At 52.2% G+C, this 17,213-nt stretch overlaps 1 protein-coding gene across 10 annotated transcripts in view; it reads left to right on the forward strand.

The window, feature by feature from the left end:
* Nucleotides 1-12,923, forward strand: part of SF1 (splicing factor 1) — a 13,574-nt gene extending 651 nt beyond the window's left edge. The window contains exons 2-14 of one of the 10 annotated variants that reach the window (XM_029956366.1): nt 1,213-1,341; nt 4,073-4,148; nt 7,179-7,331; nt 7,535-7,624; nt 7,962-8,145; nt 8,233-8,348; nt 8,459-8,566; nt 9,231-9,411; nt 9,672-9,949; nt 10,273-10,332; nt 10,453-10,629; nt 11,371-11,575; nt 12,011-12,131. In XM_029956366.1, coding sequence (XP_029812226.1) covers nt 1,213-1,341; nt 4,073-4,148; nt 7,179-7,331; nt 7,535-7,624; nt 7,962-8,145; nt 8,233-8,348; nt 8,459-8,566; nt 9,231-9,411; nt 9,672-9,949; nt 10,273-10,332; nt 10,453-10,629; nt 11,371-11,575; nt 12,011-12,046 — 1,793 coding nt within the window. In that variant the 3' untranslated portion in view covers nt 12,047-12,131. Of the gene's footprint in view, nt 1-1,212; nt 1,342-4,072; nt 4,149-7,178; nt 7,332-7,534; nt 7,625-7,961; nt 8,146-8,232; nt 8,349-8,458; nt 8,567-9,230; nt 9,412-9,671; nt 9,950-10,272; nt 10,333-10,452; nt 10,630-11,370; nt 11,751-12,010 lie in introns of those variants that run through there. The other 9 variants (XM_029956363.1, XM_029956364.1, XM_029956368.1 and 6 more) reach the window with 9 other exon arrangements.
* Nucleotides 12,924-17,213: the final 4,290 nt, after the last annotated feature.

Raw genomic sequence — 17,213 nt, forward strand, 5'->3', positions numbered from 1 at the left:
CGGGGAGGCCCCGGGCGGAGGCGCCACGGGGCGCGCGGCCTGGTTCTCGGGTCCCGAGTGCGCACGCGCGCTGGAGGGGGCGGGGAAGACGAAGGTTGCTGTGCGCAGGCGCAGTGTGGTGGCCGGGCTTCGTCGCCCGACTAAAATCTGGCGGGGGCAGGGGGAGGCGTCCGTGTTCTCTAGCACCTGGTAGAGGTGAAGGGCGTGGAGTGGGTTGATTTGGTGGACGGGGTGGTGGGTGCGTGTCAGGTAAAGTGTGAAAGGGTCAACTGATGACGTGGAGCACCTTCTTCCTGGTTGTAGGGCTGTCCAAAAGGCAGAAAAAAGGCAAGAATAGCTTCTTTCTATAGCAAGGCAAGGTTTTCATTACAGCGAAGGAAAGGTTGGACGTCCTCAGAGTGTGGTTGGGGCCGATGTTCTTTTTGGAGGGAGAGAAATTTTTCGTGGTCTACTCATTTATCATAGAAGTCTGGTAACACCTCCCCTTAGTTGTTGGGGCTCCGCCCCTGGGCCTGCCTGCATCCCTTGGGAGGTAGAGCTGACTTGTGTGTCTCACAAATGTAGGGAGTTCCTGTAAGTTGTATGGGGGAGGTGGATTTGGTCGCTGTTGCACAGCTTGTTCTTGGTTGAATTTTTCGTACCACCGATACTGTCTAATTGGCCAGGAAGATTGAACGCTTGTGTTGGCCAAAATGATGAAGGAAAAATTAGTTTTGTTCAAAAATAGGGCTTTTTCACTTAGTAAATCCTAGGTTTAGGATTTAGTTCCAAATCCAGTTTGGGAGTGTGACTGGTGGGAAGGTGGAGGTGGGAAGAACGAGCAGTTTCCTCAATACTGCTGTACAAACCTGATCCCTCAGTGTATTCTGTCCCCCTTGGGGCTTTTAAGGCATCCACAGGTGATGCAGATCTGAAACTTGAGACCTTAAGACTTATTAGCTCATTTATGTACTCCACCGTGTCTTCGGACGCATTATAAATGTGAAATGTTAACCTTTTTGGGCCCGGGTCCAGGTCCCCCTGTAGTGGCTACGTGTCTCTGACTTCTCTCTGGTTTGTCTTTAATTTTTGCATTTACAAAATGCCTTAGGTCAAGCTCTCAGGCTCCCCGCAGTCTGCCCAGGTTGTATGTAGTGTCCTAAGTATCCTGATCTGCCTGTTATAGTTGGCTGGTTTATATTTGCATTTGATGGGGACTTTATCTGCCTTTAGACTTCCCAAGTAAAAAGCGGAAGAGGAGCCGCTGGAACCAAGATACGATGGAACAGAAGACGGTGATTCCGGGAATGCCTACGGTTATCCCCCCTGGACTTACTCGGGAACAAGAAAGAGCTTATATAGGTAAATACACGTTCTGCACCCAGATGCGTTTTCAGATTGTTACAATTTATTCTGAGCAACATATTCTGTGTGTTGTAAGTTTGAGACCTTAAAGTCTTGTTTTTTTAAGATGAGGTGTCATCGGTGTACATTCTTGACTTTGACGTAACCCATCAGTTTTTGCTGTATAAGTCCTGCGCTTGCAGCTCCTTGTTTTGGTCTGTCTGTAACAGCAGTGTTCTCCATGAGTGCCAGGAAGGTAGAGGGCCCCACTTTAGGAGTGAGGGTAGTCCCCAGTCCAGCGCCCCACCTGCACTTTTCAGCTCCTGGTCATTGCCAGTCGTCAGGTGACTGTCTTCTGCCTCTCTGGACACGGCCCCAGTGGAGAACGCTGCAGGTATTTTAAACTGAGTACCTTTTTCACAGCATGGCTCTTCACCATAATTTCATATTCCTCCCTCCCCCTCAAATGTGGTCTTTTACTTTTTTATAGGTACTTTCTGAAAAGAAAAAAAAACTTAATTTAATCAAAGGCTGTCTCTGAAAGTGTTCACAGTGCACCCCTTTTTACCATTTTGTCGAATCTAACCTTTCCTTCAGCATCTTTTCTGGTTTGGTCTTTGGAGAGCTGTCTTTTAAAACGAGGGCTCTTTTATTATTTACTATCCAAGAACCCTGCTGGGGAAGGGATACTACTTGGATATGGAATGAGGTGACAGGGTGAGAGATCCTAATCGTGGGGACATTTTAAGACTTAACAATGACTGTCCACAATGTAAATGAAGTTAATCTCAACACTACCTTTTTTTTAAGTACAAGGTTTTTAATGCAAGTTTCACCTTTATTCATGTATCTGCAGCTGTCTCTGAAAAGATCGCTTGAAAATATTTCTTACTAACCAAATAAACATCCCCTCTGGAGTAAATTAGGGCCAAGGCTGCCTGGGCCTCTGAGGCTGGAGCCTTCGGCCTTCACAGATACAGGCTTCAAGGCGGGCATGTGTTATTCTTGAGAATCTTCATCTCATGTTTTCTAAATGCTGAGAGTTTTGAGGTGTTGGAATTGTTTATCTTGTTCTCACAGTACTAATATTCTTTCCCCACTGTTCCAATCTACTGCCGCCACCCCCTCATCTCATATATTAGATTGGTCTGGGTCTTTACAACCTTGTGAAATGTCCCTAGTGAGCTAGTATCCCAAGAACGCAAGCAGTCTTGGAAAATGGGAAAAGCAAACAGATTCTCTTCCGTCTCTCCAGCTCTCTTCTGTGTAGGGCGTTAATGCACTGAGCCCGAAGGGCTGTTGTTTACAGTTGTAACCAAAGTGGATAGAGTCAAAGCCAGGCCAGTGTAGAGCTCAGCTCCAAGGAAGATCCCAAACTTTTGGTTTAGTTGCCAGTTATTTTCTCAGGGCAGACCCCACATCACTACGGTACTTAGGACTGCCTCCCCCCACGAGGGGGACTTTCACTTGAGTTCTTGAGCTTAATCCGTGCCCGTCAAGTCAGAACTTTGCTGGTGAGAAGAGTTTAGGGATCCTGAGATCTTACTCCTCTTCTGTCTCTCGTGGCACACACTGCTTTGTGCAAGGCACCCACGTACCTTTTCTGGGTATGAATTTGGATTTCCACTTCTCTGGCCTTGGGGTGGATATATAGTATTGCCTTGTGGGTGTATTTAAAACTAGAAGTAGATCTTGGGCTAGACCTGTAGTAATCCTATATGGGAGTCAACTCGTTAACCCAACCCAGTTAAGACTCGCCCTTGTTAGAGATGCCTGCTCACAACCCTCAGATGCTACAAAGGTAAGAAACAGGTGGCTGTTGAGCACGCTGAAGAAAACGATCTTGCTCTACAGTTCCATTATCTTGAGAAATCAGCCGGGTAGCTTTTCCCTGGAGTCACTGAACTTTTGTGAAACCCTCCTCTTTTTCACGTACAGCCTCATTTATCAAGGTCTGAGGGCCACACACATTCCCCTTGACCCACACTTCTATTTTCCACACCCCTACTTTTCCTCCCGTCATGAGGAGCGAGTCTGAAAACAAACTTATTAACATCTCATGGTTTACTGGTTAATTAAAGCATATGAAGATTTGAACAAAAGCAGCAGGTATTGGGAATTCTTATTAGTACAGATCGGGTTGTACAGAAAGAGCATGTATATGTAATAAACTTTTTATGAGGTATTGAGTCGATTATTAAATGTCTTAACTTGCTTAAGGAATTTTGAGTCTTGTATCAATGAAAATGATCTTTGCTAAACTGGTATTTTTCCTTGTCCCACGTGATTTGGGTTTCATTTTGGGCTATGCTTAATACTTACCGAAGACCAGTAAACTCGCAAGAGTCTTGCCCTCAAAGTCATTTGGTCGGGAACAGGGTATTGGTGATAATGTCATGCTTTGTTCCGGGTGCCGCTTGTGCAGCGAGCCGTGGTGGGGCGGGGGAGGGGGGACAGAACCACTGCCTTGACGTGAGCCTTAGTGAACAGTCTATACTGCTAACCCCTTTTCCAACAAACTGTTTGCTTCCTTAAGTGATAACCATTTTGAAGTGAAAAATACCTGTAGATGTAAATGGACTCCTGCCGATAGGCGGTTGGGGGTTTTTGCCTCAAAGTGTTCACTGATCAGTCGTCCCTTTCAAAGTCTCCGAGTTCTTCATGCTTGTTGTTGAGATTTGAGATGTTTTTTGGTAACATTGTCTTTTTTCCATCCTTTTTTTTTCTTTCCTAACCTGGTTTCTTCCAGTGCAACTGCAGATAGAAGACCTGACTCGTAAACTGCGCACAGGAGACCTGGGCATCCCCCCTAACCCTGAGGACAGGTTGGGAAACAGTTTTAACCAGCTGACAGTAACGCTTTTACCTTTTTCTCAATACGTTTTACTGGTGGCAACATATTGTGTCAGTTCAAAGAAAGTCCTAGTAAGACGACTGATAAAACTCTTGATTATTGGGCTTACGGTTTAATTAGCAAATCTATATGGTTAGTCATCAGTTAGAAAATTGGAGTGAAACTTAATTACTAGCAGAATAAAAAGTTACACGGGAAAATGGACACCTGGTTTCCAAGTGGTAAGCGTGTAGATTTTACCCTGACTTCCCCCCGCCCCCCCCCAGGAGGGTCAGTGAGGTGGCTGGTTCACCAGCCTTTACAGTAACCGCTTCGGTGGAAAAGCCGAGAGTATAGAGTTTTTCTCACAGGTTCACGGTGCAGGGATTGAGAATATTTTTGAGCATCACTGAGTTTGAGCAGGCCAGAAGCTCCGTCTGGTTAGCTCACCACTGCAGTCCTCCTCAAGGTTTTGAGATGGTTTTAAAGTAGATGAGATTTCTAACCGCCTTCCTTCACTGCCAGGGAACTCTCGGCCTCGGCCATTGCCCGGGGGCCTTGGGAGAGGCCAGAACATTCCTCACCTATTTGGGGAAGGCCAGCAACCAACCCCAAGTCACCTGTATTTTTTTAAGAGTGGGGTCTTCTAACAGCTGTGGTCATGTCATTTCAGTTTATCCTTTCTCTCACCTTTGAAAAGTCTGAGGGAAATGAACTTTTTAACCAGGAATTTTACTGACTGGTTGAACTTCAAACCACTGAAGTTGGGTCCATCTAACAACAGAAGAGCGGGGCGCCTCCCTCTCAGGGAAGTTTCTCTGAGTGCACGCAGCACAGTGGAAAGCACTTCACCTTAAAAATTAGCGTTTTCGGCTTTGACTACCCAATTAATGGCTCATTAAATCAGGAAGATGATGTAATGCTTTTAAAGCCACTCACGCATCTTTCTGCTGCCATTTGCCAGGGAACGAATTTCTCCACGTGTTCTCTAATTTTCCATGGTTGAGTTTATAAGTTTTTACCTGTAGATTTTGGTTGGAAGGTTGTGTTTTATATTTTTTGGTGGTGTTTTTCCACCCCCCGCCCCTTCCTCCCCCAAGATTTGCATTGTAGGTTGTAGACCACAACTGTTGAGTTCTTTTTTTGGCCTTTTTCCCTTTAGCAATATGTCTAACAGGTTACCAGGCAATTCCTCAAAAGGTTGAATTTTTAACAGACCTTTGCTTCCTGGAGAACTGGGATTAGAATTTAGTTCATCTATATGATGCCTACTCTCAGAGAAGAAGTTGGGCCAGTCTGACCTCTAGAATATTAGCTATTTATTGCCTTTCACATTCACAATTTGGGAAGAGGTTAAACTGTTGGGAGGCTTTTAAATGATGATTTGGTACTGTAAAACTCGTTTTGTTGATTAGCCAGAAATGTTTAAATTCTAGACAGCTATGGGGTGGGAATTAGAAATGTCGAGCATTTTAGAAATCAAACCAGAGCAGAGTTTTCTTCTCCCTTGTATTCAGTTTGAAAGAGGGCCTCATGCCTGATTGGTTTTGCTTTTGAGCCCAGGTTGGAGGGAACTGCATGAGTTTCTTACCTTAATAAGGTTATGTCTTAAGAAGGTGTATTTTCAATATTAAGCCACTTACTGCTATTTTCATGTTGCTTAAGTTGCACAGTTAAAAATGTTTTTAAGATCTTTTGTAGATTTAAATGTGTAAGCTGATAGTCTAATAAGCTGGGGTATGTTTGCTTTTGTTCACTATCATTGGATTGTGTCAACAGTTTACATAAATGCTAGAAACGGAGGTTTCATTTAGCCGTCATTAGCCATGAACAAACCTGACCTTTTATTCCATCGTGTGTGTAACGTGGTATGACATGGTTCCCTTCAGGCTGAAGACAGTGGGAGCAGCCGAGCTCAGTCCCTGCTCTCCAACTAGACAAGGTTCTCTCAACTAAACCAAGGGTATAGGAGTCTTGACTACTTTCAGGATGTTTTTTTTAAATAACCTGATCCACATGATCTCTTCCCTTCTTGCAGCTGCTACTAAATTTTCATTCAGAATATCAAGCTATGGTCCTTTTTGTAATCTTAACTCAGAATTCTAGGAGCGTAACTTCTCTTTTTTTATTACCGCAAAATCCAGCTGTGGTAAACTGACCATTTTATCATTACTATTTTTTACTTGTAGCAACAGCATTTTACTCCTTAAAAAAAATGAGAGAGAGAAAATCTGCTTTCTGGACTTGTAAACTCTGGTGGAGAATCCTAGGTTTCCCCCTTGCTGTTTGCAGGTCCAGACCCTAGACAAGTACTTGACCAAATCTGCACTTGCAGCCTCTAGCAGAAGCTGCTTTAGCCCTTTAACGTTTTTCTTTACCCAGACTCCCCAACCTCGAACAGCCAGAAAACAGGTTGGCTCCAGGGCCTTGGACACAGCCAGGCCGTTGAAGGAAAAGCAGAGACGAAGCCTTGAACCATCTCTCTCCATTGTGGGGCCAAGTAGCCGCAGCAGCCTTGAGTCCCAGTCGCATTGGGTTAAAGAGCTCGTACTTGCTCTGCGGTAGGGGTGCAGACACTCTTCCCGAGAGGGCGTGAGCTCTGCAGGAGTCCGCATTTTGCCTAAACTTGGGGTTTCCATGGTTCATAATGGAGTCATAATACCGTATAGTTTTTTTAAAACGAAAGAAAAATCCGTAGTTGGCAAGAGGACTCCAGAAGATGATACTGTCCTTGCCAAAATCCAAAGATTTTCCCCCAGAAGGACAGACTTTTTTCTTCTCAACAGTTAGAAGCCAGCTCTTTTTTTTTTTCCTTTCTCACACACACCCCAGTCCCCCTAATGCCAAGCCACCGTTCATTTCCCCCGTCCACACGATCTTGAATAGCACACGTTAATGGTCGGTTCCTCCGAAGAGTGTTGTGTTAGGGTCTGAGAGGCAGAGGGGCTGGGGAAGACTAATATTAGCCCGCGTGGGTGAGAAAAGTGAAGGCAGAGCAGTAACGGGGCGCTGTCTCCCACAGGTCCCCTTCCCCTGAGCCCATCTACAACAGTGAGGGGAAGCGGCTCAACACCCGCGAGTTCCGCACCCGCAAGAAGCTAGAGGAGGAGCGGCACAACCTCATCACGGAGATGGTTGCCCTCAACCCTGATTTCAAGCCGCCTGCAGATTACAAGTAAGCGGAGGGCCTGGGGGGCCGGGACGAGGATACGTGTGGACTGCGTGTGAGCTGGGAGCCCTGTTCTGGCACTCCCGCCTCCTCTCTCAACCCCCAAGTCACGTGTAATTAACACGTGGTACCCAGGTCGGTTCTAGGAGAGCTGTGGCTTGTCTGTGTCCTCAGAAACGTGCAGAGTCCATGAGTCTTTTCTTTCTTAGACCTCCAGCAACACGGGTGAGCGATAAAGTGATGATTCCACAAGATGAGTATCCAGAAATCAACTTCGTGGGGCTGCTGATCGGGCCCAGGTAAGGAAGGGCCGTCCTGTGGGACAGCACGGCGTTCTCCGAACCTGTGAGGTGGGTCTCAGGCCCCCTTGGGTGCGTTGATGCTTACCTTCCTGTTTCTGGTGGGAGTTCATGCCTTTCTGTGAGAAAGCCTCTTTAACTTCTGCATTTTACTGCAGAGAAGTCCTGTGTTGAGGCTTAGTTGCTGTGGCTGGCCTTAACTTGGGGGTCGTGGAACTTTGGGTAGGAAAATCCGTGCACTCAACACTTTCCTGCCGGCGTGATCAGCCCGCTCGGTCTCTTCTGGCATGTGACCTTGCCTGCCAAGTACAAAAACTGTTCTTTCTGCCTCTGACAGAGGGAACACCTTGAAGAACATAGAGAAGGAGTGTAATGCCAAGATTATGATCCGGGGAAAGGGGTCCGTGAAAGAAGGGAAAGTTGGGCGCAAAGATGGCCAGATGTTGCCAGGAGAAGACGAGCCGCTGCACGCCCTCGTCACTGCCAACACCATGGAGAACGTGAAGAAGGCAGTGGAGCAGGTGAGGCGGCCGGAAGTGCGGCCTGTTGCCAGAGGTCGTGTGGTGGCCCCGGCGCTTACCTAACCATGTCTGCTGCATCTCCACTAGATAAGAAACATCCTGAAGCAGGGTATTGAGACCCCTGAGGACCAGAACGATCTACGGAAGATGCAGCTTCGGGAGTTGGCTCGCTTGAATGGGACCCTTCGGGAAGATGATAACAGGTGCGTCGTCAGTTCTGAAGGTAGATGCACGTGGACCTAACGCACCTGTGGGAGGAGGGAGTTTGACCGGAGTTCTTGAGATGACTTTTTTTTGGTTCCTTCCTCAACAGGATCTTAAGACCCTGGCAGAGCTCAGAGACCCGCAGCATCACCAATACCACGGTGTGCACCAAGTGTGGAGGGGCTGGCCACATTGCTTCCGATTGTAAATTCCAAAGGTGGGTGGCTGGCATTGGAGCTCCTTTGTAGCCCGTGGTGTGTTAAGATGTTTTTTTTAGCATGTTGTTGGTTGGTTACTGTTAGTTCTTTGGACCTGAGAGAAGTTTCCTTTATGTGAACATGGACTGTGATGGTGTGATGTTAAAGCCCAAAATAATTAGAATGATTAGGAGCAGCTTGTGCAGAACAGCTGTATTTTGTGGCTCATATTGAGTTCAAGAACACTGGCAACTTCCATCGTGGGTATAAACATTTTTACTGTGGCTCAGTATTAGCTGCCTCTTGCTGCCAAGCAGTCTGGATTCTTGACCGGTTTTGAACCAGCCCTTGAGAGCAACGTTTTTTTACTTTGGAAAACATGGCAAGTGCTCTAGTTTTGCATACATTTTTCTTCCCTCACACTGGGAATGTAGGATTTGATGCAAGTTTGCTTTTTGGCAGAGCCTGTGCCTGCCTGGCTCCCGTGGCTGGCGTGGTCTTCTCTGTTGTGGCACAGGTCCACATGTAATCCCTGATGCAGAGCGGGGCACAGAACTGACAATTTGATGAGACCATTTTGAGGAAGGATGGATTCCTCAAAACTGTCGCTTTTTCAGAAAGTGAAACTTTTCTCTTAATAAGGAGGTATTTTTCTCTTCTCTCTCTTCTCTACCCCACCTTCAGGCCTGGTGACCCCCAGTCAGCTCAGGATAAAGCCCGGATGGATAAAGAGTACTTGTCCCTCATGGCTGAGCTGGGCGAAGCGCCCGTGCCAGCATCTGTGGGCTCCAGCTCTGGGCCCGCCGCCACGCCCCTGGCCAGCGCCCCGCGCCCCGCGGCTCCCGCCAACAACCCGCCTCCCCCGGTGAGTTTCCGGGGCTGGTTCTTGCGGTCTGGCCCCCATTCTCTTCCTCAGAGACCGGGGTGCTATGGCCAGGTGTCTGGGTAGAGCAGGTGGATGGATATGGCTGGCAACATTGTTCTTCCGGATGTCAGGATGTTTGGGGATCTGTCACTTGGGGAAGAGCCTGTCCTTGTGTTCCGGTCCTCTTGGCAGAGCCGAAAGAACAGTGTTGCCACCAGGGGGAGCAGGCGGGGACGTTGGCGGGAAATGCTCTCACATAGTCTCTCATGTCCACCACCCAGAGCCGCCCACCCTGGATGAATTCGGGCCCTTCAGAGAGTCGGCCCTACCACGGCATGCACGGAGGCGGTCCTGGTGGGCCTGGAGGTGGCCCCCACAGCTTCCCACACCCGTTACCCAGCCTGGCAGGTGGGCATGGTGGACATCCCATGCAGCACAACCCTAATGGACCCCCGCCCCCTTGGATGCAGCCGCCGCCGCCACCAATGAACCAGGGCCCCCACCCACCTGGGCATCATGGCCCTCCTCCAATGGGTAAGTAAGTGTCAGACCAGAAACCTTGGGGCTTTGGGATAAGCAAGGGTTACATCGGGTTGCTGCAAGCAGCCCTCAGAGTGGCTGGGCATTGCACCAGGTCTCCCGCCAAGGCTTGGGCTCCAGAAGGAGTAGGACTTCATTCTGGTTCAGGAAGTGTTTTCTGTGTGGGGTAGAGAGACGCCAACCTCTTCAAAGCAAGGTTCTAGAACTATTGCTACGAGGGTGGTGATGGCATGTTGTGTGACCGAACGAGCTGTTGGTGGGGGCATCTTCTCTGGCAAGTTCCAATGTCCTGCTAAGTCCCTGCTCTTTCCTTCCATCAAGATCAGTACCTGGGAAGTACGCCTGTGGGCTCTGGGGTCTATCGCCTGCATCAAGGAAAAGGTAATGCAGCCTCTCCCCTGCTTGCTTTGGGGGTACGCCCTGCCCTGGGCGCGAGCGGGTCTCTGTCCGGCCTCTCCACCCCGCCCCCCAGGCCTCACTCTCGCCCCCACCTCCCTGCAGGCATGATGCCGCCACCGCCTATGGGCATGATGCCGCCGCCGCCGCCGCCTCCCAGTGGGCAGCCCCCGCCCCCTCCTTCTGGTCCTCTTCCCCCATGGCAGCAGCAGCAGCAGCCTCCGCCACCCCCTCCGCCCAGCAGCAGTATGGCTTCCAGTACCCCCTTGCCATGGCAGCAAAGTGAGTGGCATATTTTGGGCCTGTGGGGGTGGGTGGGACGGGGAGGTGGGGCTGAGAGGAACAAGAGAGCCTCCCAGCTCACGCGGGCAGGCGGACACCGAGGGAGAGACGCTAGTCTCTGCTGGGGGCGGAAACTGAAAGGGCCTCGTGGCCCTCCTGGGGATCTTGCGGAAGAGAGCTGATGTTTGGCGTGGTTGTGTCTGGGAAGAGGTTTTGGGGGACCTGGAGAGAACCTGCCATTATAGGTAGGGGACCAGAAATGCAGGCCCGCAGCCAGCTGGCCAGAGTCCGTGCGTCGGGCTCGGGCGGGGAGGGTGCTTGCATGCTGCAGAGAGGGGATGTGACTGGGGCCTGAGCGACTGCAGGGATGGGACCGGGCTGCGGGAAGAGTAGCTGTGGCCTTGAGGTTGAATGTGCCGTTCGGTGGTGGCGGCGGATGGGCGGAGGGATGTCAGAGCCGGTTCTTGTGTCTGGTACCTTTCCCTCAGCCCTTCCAGGGGCATTGGTGACAAAGGGCTTACTCTGTTAAGCCCAGAGACCTCGAGGCTGACCCCAGGGTAGTCCTGCCCACCCCTCCACTCCCCATCGCCAGGACAGCCCCGCCCGCCCGCCCCCCACCACCGTACCGCATGCCAAGCAAGGAGCAGGCGCCCCTCGCCCCCCCATCCCAAGGCAGCAGCCGCAGAGAGCCGCGGTGTGCCCCCCCCGCGCGTGTGACCTTGGGCTTCTTTACCACCCCAGATACGACGACTACCACCACGAGCGCTGGCACAGGGTCCATCCCGCCATGGCAACAGCAGCAGGCGGCTGCCGCAGCTTCTCCAGGAGCCCCTCAGATGCAAGGCAACCCCACTATGGTGCCCCTGCCCCCCGGGGTCCAGCCGCCTCTGCCGCCCGGGGCCCCTCCCCCTCCGCCGCCTCCGCCGCCTGGTTCCGCCGGCATGATGTATGCCCCGCCCCCTCCTCCTCCGCCTCCCATGGACCCTTCTAACTTTGTCACCATGATGGGCATGGGGGTGGCGGGCATGCCGCCCTTCGGGATGCCTCCAGCTCCCCCACCGCCTCCACCACAGAACTAGACTTGGTTTTTTTAAGAAAATATATATTATATATAGAGAGAATTGGTCTCGTTTAAACACACGCCGAACCTCACCATATGGAGCCAGACATTGGGATGCACGCATGTGATTGGTGTGCACGCATGTGTGTGTGTGCACGCACCGGGCTGGGCCAAGCGACTGAGGACTCGCTTGGGAACGGGCAGGTGGTAGTAGGGGCGCCAGCTTGGGCTCTCCTGGCGCCCCGTAGCATCGAGTGTCTTCTTTGTCTTCTTTCTCTCCTCACCCAACTCCCTTTGCCTCTCCCCAAACCGGGCCGCCAGGATCCCTCCCCGCGGCGGCGATGGCCCGAGCCATGAGAGTGAGGACTTTCCGCGCCCATTGGTGACCCTTCCAGGCAGACAGCCTCAGCAGCGCCCCTGGTGGACAGGATGGTTCGGCAAAGCAGCCTGAGTTATTTTTGTGGACGGAATCGGAACACGCTGGCTCCATATCGTGACATTTTTATTAATTTTTTTTCTTTTTCCTTCGTTATTTCCTGATCTCTTCCTGTCTTCAGACTCCGTCCAAGGAGATGCTCTTCCCCGATCTTCTGCTGCAATTAGATTCCTTTCCTTTTTCTCCATTCCTTGTTCTTTTCCCAAGGAGAGGAGGGAGCAAATGGTTTTAGGCTTTGGCCGTTGATGTCCGGCTAGTGGGGGGGGGGGTCTCTTTGGTTCTAAAATTTTCAAGGTTGCCACGACCACCCCAGAACCTTTTTTTTTTCCTTTCTGTAGTGTGAGATTTTCGTCTTTGCCACCTTTGTAGAGAAGTGGGTTAATTTCCAGGTTCAGGGCCAACACCTATCCTGGCATCCTTGCCGGCGGTGGGTGGGGCCCCCCGAGCCACCATGGGCCCGTCTGCCACCCCGGGGAGTCCTTTCCGTGCTCCCTGAGCACCTAAGCAGCCTCAGATGCCATTTGTCCCTCTCCTTCCTGGAAGGTTTTGTTTTAAGTTTTAATCCCAAACATCTGAATGTTTTGCAGTGTCTGAGGGTTTGAGCCCCTTGTTTTTCGTTCTACTTCCTTTTCTCTCCCTTTCCTCTTCATGGAGTGATTATGTTGACAGTAATGTATGATGCGCGTCCTCTTCACTGGTTTATCTGCAGAAATTTCTCTGGGCTTTTTTTTCGGTGTATGAGTCAACACTGCGTTAAAGGGGGGTGTTCCATTGAATAAAAGAGCAGTGTGGTTTTTCTGGGTCTGTTTCTTCATTTTCTTTCTCTAACCCCCCCCCACCCCCCCGCCAGCAGCAACACCAGAGTGACTTTTCCTGTCCCCGTCAGCACCTGGCCCCAGCAGCCCGCTCTCCGTGGGGACGCCTGGGACTCTCATTACGGAGCCTCCCACCTGTGTCCCTGTGTGTGGCTTTGCTGGTAGAAGCCCGAGTGTGTGGGTGGCCCCACGCCTCTCCCTGTTTGCTGGTTAACCACTGAGATCCAGGGTCTTTGCACCCCTCCTGCCCTCATCACCCCTCATTCCCCTGGTCCCTGTTGTTTTGAAAACGTTAACCAGGGGCTTGGAGACCCCCCATCCCTACGCTCATTCTGATGAGCTCTGGTTGCTGGAAGCTGCCACCTGACCAAGGCCTCGGGCCTAGGGAGGCATCGGCACTAAAGGTCAAGCCAACTAATCCTGCCCGTGAGGCACAGAGCAGCTAAAATTAAAACCGCCAAGTGGCTGCTTCTTCCTCTGCTGGGGACTTGCAGCCTGCCAGCACTGCAGGCCTGGGGGCTGGGGGGCGGGGGGCAAGTGCCCTTCCTTGCAGAGGGTCTCCGGCTGCTCTGTTCTTCCACGTGTGGGTCCAGGAAAAAATCTGTGTCAGGGCTGCACGAGGCGGTGAGGTCCTTGCCCAGCGGCAGCTGCTATAGCTGTCCCACACCGTGTCCCACACTGTCCCTGGGAACACCTGCATTGAGCCTCCCCTTTCCCACCTGCCTTTCCTTCCTTTGGGGGAGGTTAGGGGACGGCCAGTCCCCGTCCCCCAGCACCTGGCCAGTGGGGGCAACTCCGGCCTGGGCTGCTTTCCACCTTCAAGTCGGGCCTGCCCAGCGCCGCCTGTGTGGAGCACAGGACATCTGTACCCCTTTGCCGTGGGCCTGTGGGGTTAATGAAGCTCGCAAGCAAGGCAAGTTTGGTGGGGTTTTCTAACGCAGCCCTACAACTACAGAGAAGGCTCTTTTCTCTTTGTCCTTAACTGGTGGAATGGGGGCAGGGCCTGGGGCCTAGCTAGCAACCCTCTTTGACCTTGGCTTCACCTCATTGCTTCCCCCACAAGCCCGGTTTCCCTGGTGGGCGCATTGGGCGGTTAATTAGCTCTTTGAAGCTCTGGAAGAGGCAAAGTGGCGCTATGTGGGTTTTAGAAATAAAATCAATAAATGACTTAACCGCAGCCCAGCTATCTCCTCCGTCTCTCTCCCCTGGGGCCAGCTCCATTCCTGCGCTAGCTCCCTCCCTGCGCCCCGCTGGCAGGTTTTGTCCCCGGGTTCTGGAGAGTAACGAAGTGGCTGGCTAAGGCCTGTCTCAAGCCGCTCTCCGAGGAGCTCCAGGCCCTGAAACAGAACAGAGACAGCAGGAAGGCTTGGCCTTCAGAAGTGTAGGGAACGAGCGACCGTAGGCGGAGTGGGGAGAGGAGAAACGCTTTCCTGGCCGCCCACCCTGGGACCCGAGCACCGAGGGAAAGCCCTTTGCTCGAGCTGGTCTGTCCTGTCCCTTCGGCTCTGGCTCCCTGCCCCCTCAGCTTGGTTGGCGAAAATTCCGGTTGGGAAAGGTCAGTGTTCGCGCTCTGGAGAAACCCAAGACTGGTTCGGAGAAGGGGGCAGGATTTCTGGGTAGAAACCTAGTCAGACAAACAACCTTGAGTTATTCGGGTTGGTCAAGTGCTTCCAGGGTTCAAGATTGATCTGCACACACAGCACTGGGTGGGGAATGAGATCGGAGAGGACGTGGGGACGCAAGTAGGGCAGCTTGAGCCTTCAAGGTGTCCTCATGCTGGCCTGGGGCTTGCAGAATAAAGCGGGGGCGGTTCCCTGGGGTGGCAACACTCCAGGAAGAAAAGCCTGGAAACCATTTTTTGAGTGGGGGCTATTGACAATGAGACCAAACAGACTCCCAAAGGAGGCAGTCGGAGAAACCACTCAGAAGTAATTTCTGGATGCCTGGCTGGCTCAGTCCATACAGCAGAATTCTGATCTCAAGGTCGTGAGTTTAAGCCCAATGTGGGCATGGAGCCTGCTTTAGAATAAAACAAGCGTTTAAAAAAAAAAGTTTCTCCTGGGACATCTTGCTGGCTCAGTTGGTAGAGTATGTGATCCTTAAACTCAGGGTCCTGAGTTCAAGCCCCACACTGGGCACAGAACCTTTATTTTATTTTATTTTTTTTTTAACATTTTTTATTTTTGATAGAGACAGTGTGATCAGGGGAAAGGCAGAGAGAGGAAGGGAGACAGAATCTGACAGGCTCTGGGCTGTCAGCACAAAGCCCAATGCGGGCTTGAGCCCACGAACCGTGAGATCATGACCTGAACCAAAGTCGGATGCCTATCCGACTGAGCCACCCAAGGTGCCCCCAGAACCTACTTTTAAAAAATAATTTGTTTCCTAGTAGAAATGAGACAAGTCCCAGTTGAGCAAGTGGCTTGAGCACAGAAGGGTGAGCACGGCGCTGGCACACCAGGAGGGGCACCCTGGCCTGCCACCTGGAGCCGGATTGGATTCGTCTGGGGAGCCGGATGAGAATTTGGGGATAGTTGGGAGCAGGCCCCTGGCGGCAGGGAAATAAACTTGGAGGCAGTTAGGGGTCTGGGCAGAGGTGTGTGTCACGACTTGGGTGCACGGTGACTGCACAGGTCAGGTCACGGACCCTTCTCCGGGGGTTACTGAGCACCAACTAGCCTCCTGAGCTCTACTCAGAAGAGCAGCCTTTTGCGAATAAGTCCGGGCCCAGCGGCCCAAGATGCCAGCCAAGCCCGAAGACCCCACTCGCTGGAGACAAGGCCTTGGAGGGTGGGTGACCCCCGCAGAGGCACAGCCCTGTGGGCAGGGCTGCCGGTGGGAGCATCTAAGGAAGTTTTCTGTATTCCCACTATATCCGTGTGGGCACATATTGGTGTTTTCCTGATCTTTCTCACTATGAAGCATGGCAGCTGGCGGGGCAGGGGGCAGGAGAGTGCCAGGAATTGGAATTCAGACCCCGCCCCACGCTTGTGGTTCCAGGGCTGGGCTGGGCTCGGGGTCCCCAGGCCAGGCGCTCAGTGACGTCCTGCGGCCATCCAGGCCTCTGTGACCTGCTTCCTTGGCCCTCAGACCAGAACGCCCAGTTCCTTCTCTCCACCAGCCCGCTGCCTGGGAGGCCCAGGCAGCCTTTGAAAGTGTACAAAGCCCTGGGCTCCTTTGGCTCAAAGAACAAAGCAGGATCCAAAAGGCAGCCTCCCTAGGGGAGGAGGAGGCAGCAGCTGGAGGAGGCAGGAATTTATATTCTTATTTGAGAGTATAAATTGGATGAAGGCATTCAAGGCTCAGAATAGTAAAGCAACCAGCCTAAGGTCACACAGCAAATCAGTGCCTGGGCCAGGGCGTGTGCAGTGGATTGGGGACAGCCAGAGCTTCCAAAGGAAGGTCCTGTAGCTACCAGGCCATGACAACGAGTAAGTGGCAGAAAGTTTCCGGTGCAGAGGCCCCCACTTTACAGGTGAGGTCACAGCTGTGAAACTTGGCCCCCTGAGTCCCTGTCCAGTATTGTGGCCCCAGGTGGGAGGCATGAGTGGCAGAAGGTCTCCAATCATCTGGCCGCTGCCTCACAGAGACCCAGGACCACTGGCCGATGTTAACGAGTGGGTGGGGGTGCTGGTTGCGCCTGCCCCTGGGGGCACAGGACTACAGTTCCCAGAGGCCCCTGCTCTGGGCTGCCAGCCCCCTGCCGGCCTGTAATCTGATTACCATCACTCTTGAAAGGTCACTTCAGAGCTCCTTGAAGGACAGCGACAGGGGGACTCTCAGCTTGGGCGGGGGTGGGGTGGGGGCAGTGGCCCTGCCTCAGGCGACCTTCATGCCACCCCCTGGAACCCAGGGTCCCGGTCCCCACTTCTCTCAGACACCCAGCGTCCTCTGCTAGGCTACACCTTTCCTGTTCGGGGCACCCTGACCCTTGGCTCCTGGCCCCTGTTGCCCTAATATATGACCTCCGCACCCAAGCGCCGACCCCCACGACCCCCACCGTGGAAACTTGACCAGAAGTCTCTGGGCAAATGCCCAAAGGAGAAACCAAGCTATCTTGACGAAGGCTGGGCCTCCTCACACCTGTCCCCCTGACAGCCTGCCTTGGCCTCTTCAAGGAGCCCTGACTGAGGCTGAAATCTGCCCCTCCCCCCCTCCCCCTGCTCCATCCATAACCCAGGAAAAAGGGCCCAGATCAGGGCAATCTCAGCCAAAGTCACAGCCCAACGGCTCCAGTCAAACTGCGGGCCTCTCAAGGCCACACCGCCTGCTG

This window comes from Suricata suricatta, chromosome 11, assembly GCF_006229205.1.
Source record: "Suricata suricatta isolate VVHF042 chromosome 11, meerkat_22Aug2017_6uvM2_HiC, whole genome shotgun sequence".
NCBI classification, from domain to species: domain Eukaryota; kingdom Metazoa; phylum Chordata; class Mammalia; order Carnivora; family Herpestidae; genus Suricata; species Suricata suricatta.